Genomic DNA, 5,190 nt, shown 5'->3' on the forward strand with positions numbered 1-5,190 from the left:
CACCACCCCCACCACTGCAACCACTGCCACCAACCCCACCATCGCCACCCCCACTACCACCACCACCACCACTACCACCCCTCCCTTGCCGCGTTTGTTTTCGTTATGCCTACAATGGTCAGATCCAGATTATATTGTTCTGTGATGAATGCTGCACAGAGAATCTCAATACATGTATATATTATATAATTATTGTTTCAAGGTCAATAATATACCTGTGGCCTGTTTATGTTCTTTGTATTGTCTTTGAAAAGACATTTAAAAAATGTTTTATGGGTGTTCCAGATTCAGTTGACATTAATTCCATTAAATAAGATCGTTTTAGAATGTAATATAACAAAAACCTGAAGGTTTTCCAACTATTGTAAAGAAAAAAAATCATTTAAAAGACTTTTTCGTAGGATGGACATGATCCAAAAAATCACCAGGGACAATTATCGTAAGCCTGGAGCTGGTCTGTGATTGAAATTTCCGTGATGAGGTTCATTTAATTCTTTTGGAAAAAACCCCCCATTGAATATAATGAAAACGATTCTTACAATCAATAACATTGCGCAGAAAGATACATTAATGAAAATGATCTCTAACTACGACAATGTTGGAACGTAATTCTTCTGACATACAGATCTACTGAGTTCAGCATGATGAGTCATAATTACGTCATATTTCTGTTTTGATTTTGCAGAGAAGAACGTTTCTATTTTTCTGTTTTGTTTCCGTTTGTGAAGCAAATTATATCGCTTATTCCCCCTTAAATTTTTTTTTTTTTCGGTAGTTCCTCTTTTGACCAAAATGGGAGGTTGGCGGGTACGTGCACTGGTGTGGTTTGCTCCTTCTTTCCTTTCGAATATCTATCGTCCTTATCTTCCCTCCTTCTTTTTTGTGTTTGTTACTCTCTTGTAACACCTCTATTCTTCGGCACTAATATGACCTTATTGTGGTGCAAGTGCCGTAAAACATTTAGTAAACCAAACAAAAGAAGAACGTTTCTATTGTCTCTGTTTTGTTTCTGTTTGTAAAGCAAGTTATATCACTTAATTTTATTCTTTTTCTGTTGTTTTTTTCGGTAGTTCCTCTTTTGACCAAATGTATCCATGCTTCTCTACACACGAAAGAAAGTGAATGAAATCACCGGAACTGCTTGGTTGAATAGGGTCTTGTGTTTTATGATACATTTGGAGGGAAAAAAAAGATATCAACTAGATTTATTAAGATTCTTAAGAACATCAGAACTGATCTGTTTGATTTTCACACTACATGTATTGTCTTTAAAAAACATTGAATTAAAACAGGGCTGAGATCGCAAGGCAATCTTGCAACCAGGATGAGGCATAGTATTCATCCCCATTTCTTTGTACGTGCCACTTTATTGCTTTTGTTTGTTTGTTTTAGGATAAAGCCATAATATTTTTAAAATTCAAAATGGTACGATAAATTTATAATAATATGTATTTAAACTGGAGTCGGCTTTATGAAGAGTAAATTATTTATGTAAGACATTGTTGCTTAGTCCTGCATCCCGCCCCCTCCCTTCTCACACCACCCACCTCCTTTGCACATCATCATCATCATCATCCTCATCCTCATCCTCATCCTCATCCTCATCATCATCATCATCATCATCATCATCATCATCATCATCATCATCATCATCATTGCCAGCAATATTTTGTGCCTTCCGATTTGTCTCTGCACCCCATACAGTGTAATCTTCTCTTCAAGTTTTTCAAATAACAGCTGCGACTTCTTCGTCTGCTTACATAATTTTCCGGACTCCCTGTATAGTATATAACCAACTGTCTCTACTGCTTGGTCTTCCTTTTTATTTTTTTCCTTTTTTCTCGAATCCTCCTTTCCTTCCGCAGTCTCATAATATTTTGTCACAAGAAATACACATACGTAGATAATGGATTAAATAGTTCGTCTAGATAAATGTATGAACGAATTAGTAATTAAGTGAAAAGACAGAAAAGAAGGACAAGGAGAGAAAGTTAAAGAAAAAGAAAACCTGTCAGTATAAATGAAAAGATTGAAAAAAGGGAAAGGAGAGTAAGGAATGAAAAAGAAAGCTATCTGTGGAAACGAAAGAAGCCTTTTTTAAACAGACAGAAGAAGGAATGAAAAAGAAAGCTATCTGTGGAAACGAAAGAAGCCTTTTTTAAACAGACAGAAGAACAATTATAGACCACACACTCGTCATAATGTCAGCACCAGCTCTCCCTCTCTATCTGTCTATACCTCTGTTTTTCTCAGTCTCTATACCTCCATGCTTCTTTCTACTCTACCTACCTTTGTGTCGCTGTGGGGGAACAGGAAGAAGGGGTGAAAGAAAAAGAGTGGGGGGAGGAGGAGAAGGAAGAAGAAAAGGGGGAAGAAGATGAAGAGATGGATGATGATAATGATGGTGTGGAGGAGGAGGAGAAGAGGAGGAGGAGAAAGACGGGGAGGTGGAAAATATGAGGACGAGGAGAATACAGATGAGGGACAGGAGGGTTGAAGTTGAGGAGGAGGTGGAGAAAAATCAGGATAAGGAGAAGGAGACTCTATACCTTCATGTCTCTCATACCTCCATGCCTCCTCCATGCCTCTCTCTCTATACCGTTGCGTCTCTCACTCTCTATACCTCCATGTCTCTCACTCTCTATACCTCCATGTCTCTCACTCTCTATACCTCTGTCTCTCACTCTATACCTTTGTGCCTCTCACTCTATACCTTTGTGTCTCTCATTCTCTATACCTCCATGTCTCTCACTCTCTACACCTCCATATCTCTCTCTATATACCTCCATGTCTCTCACTCTCTATACCTCCATCTCTCACTCTCTCACTCTCTCGCTCCAGCCGGGGCTGTGCCGCCGCTGAGTCCTGGGGCCCGCAGTGACGTCACAGACAGCGCCATCTACGCCAACAACGACTCGTACTTCATGTCCCAGTTCTCGCTGGGCCGCGCCACAAACAAAAGCCAGGGCCGCTCCAACAGCTCCTTCATCAGCGACTAGATCTAGTCACAGTAATCTGCTCTACTAAGCTGACAAAACGCTTTTTTTCATTTTGGCGCCAAAAACTTTGTTCTTCGAAATCGAAAAAGCCTGATTAGTTAATCTACTAGTGTGAAAAAATCAAAGTGAAACTGTGACTAGTTTGTTTAGATTAATGAATTAGAATTTAAATTTTAGAAGTACTCTATTTTTCAACGGTTACGCTGACAAAAAAACATCTTTCTCTCGAAACTGTTGTGAGATTTTTTTAAAGGCGTTTTGTCAGATTACAGTACAGTTAGTGACTTCATACTCGATTCACGACACTTCTGATACCGCGCTAGAAATGGTTACACTTACATCCATTCATAATGATTCACGTCAAAATTTTAGTAAAACTGCTAATTCGAATTAGATTTAGAGCCATTCCTTTCTCTGTTCAGTAGATTAAGTTCAAAGAAAACATAGAATCTCTCCAAAACAAAACAAAAAAAACAAAAAAATATTTTGCTAATTGTGGGACAGACAACATTATTCGCAGATTTCTTTTTTAAAAAACCTCATTTGCCAATTTGAAACAGTGAAAACAATTACGGTTATTTAAAAAGAACAACTTGCAGGTCCGAACAGAACAAAACAAAATCTGTTTTAAAAAACCACGACGTCACACCACGAACATTTGATTAGGAGTTGGGAGTTGTGTATTTCACATCAGCACAGGACTGACCCTGGACATCATCGGAATATGAAATTCTGTTTTGTCTTCTGGGGGATTTTTCAGTTCGAATTGTTGCTAGATAAAGTTGGTGGAAAGGCGCCAAAAAAAACTTATAAACTACGATATCGTTTCCCGTCATTTGATTTAAGGCTCGAGAGCTAAAATAGGTTAGACAACTGAATGATTTGAAAAATAACTGGTTTCTTTTCGAGTGAAGCATATTGTATACACCATCGTACAAGTTGGAGTATACACAATACAAGTTGTAGCGATTTGGTTCTGGGACATCGCGCCGAAGTACCACTTCTGTTGTCTGAGTGTTGAGTGTTGAAATATACATTCCATGATCGAACATCAGGATTGAATTTCTAAGAAGAAAAAAAGAAGAAAAAACTATAGGAAGTTGATTCCTCTTCTGTACAAAACTATGTTGAACGTTTTTCAAAATCCTATAATGATTGAAACGGCTAATGTCTAAATATAGGTAGATATGGCACAAAGTTAATTAAGTCTGACTTATAATGCACTGTTCTCCTACCATTGAATTTTGCTCTGTGCTTAAAATTTTACTTATACCATTCTGATTGATGAAAAATTGGCATCTGCTATAATGCCTGAAAAGATCAGTATCATTTCCATTAATTCAGACAACTGAATAATACAATCACTTTATAACTTTAATTGCAGATCTTTCGATTTTTTTCCCTTAGTGAGGATTGGTAAGTGGGGCGTTAAATAAATCATGTATTTTTCCTGTTTCGTCTCATCTGTAAATACATAATATTATTATGTTTCTGTAAAACCGTTTTGTGATGACAATTATTCGACTTAATTATGCCTGTACATTTGTCATTGTGACCTTAAAAATGTACCCTCTAAGACTTGATAAAATCATCTATATTACAACTATCCTCGATGGCGTCCTTTGTTATTCTTTTCCTGTACTTTAGTTTTCATTTCATATTTATGACATTTGGATGTTTGCTTGTTTATTTAGCCTCAGCTCGGTCCGACGTTGTGTCCTTCGGAAAGACACTTTACACGAACTTCCCATTTGGCTCGGTCCTTTCTGAGACGGATGTTAAACTAGGAGGCCCCGCCTCTTAAAGAACCTAATAGTGTTGATAGAGGCGTTAAACCCATACCATTTCACCCTTTTTAGAGTTTATTTCTAAGTTGCTAAATTTATCTTTTCCTCCTCATGTAAGATTTCATCCAAACTCTCATTGAATGATTTTTTTTTCTTCTGGGGTTTTCCCTCGCAAGCTCTATCATTAGTTTTCTCCCTACCTCACATGTACACAAACATACACGTTTGTTCTTCCTTCCAACTTAAAACCAGACTGTTGTCTTAATCCTTCTTCTTTTTTTCCGTAATAGTTTTACAGCGCTCGCAATTGCATAAGGTCATATGAGCGTGCTTTCTTTTCTTCCTATGGTACTGTGAAGTTACACCTCAAATTTTCGGCAGTTGGTGATTGGCGAGTGCTCTGG

General features: G+C 37.6%; 1 protein-coding gene across 1 annotated transcript in view; it reads left to right on the plus strand.

Moving 5' to 3' along the window:
• The window catches only part of LOC101864252 (LHFPL tetraspan subfamily member 3 protein), a gene marked incomplete at its 5' end in the record, with an annotated part of 9,251 nt that extends 4,644 nt beyond the window's left edge, over positions 1–4,607 (plus strand). The window contains 1 exon segment of the mRNA XM_013087218.1: positions 2,842–4,607. Coding sequence (XP_012942672.1) covers positions 2,842–2,999 — 158 coding nt within the window.
• Positions 4,608–5,190: the final 583 nt, after the last annotated feature.

This window comes from Aplysia californica, unplaced genomic scaffold, assembly GCF_000002075.1.
Source record: "Aplysia californica isolate F4 #8 unplaced genomic scaffold, AplCal3.0 scaffold00559, whole genome shotgun sequence".
In the NCBI taxonomy this organism is placed as follows: domain Eukaryota; kingdom Metazoa; phylum Mollusca; class Gastropoda; order Aplysiida; family Aplysiidae; genus Aplysia; species Aplysia californica.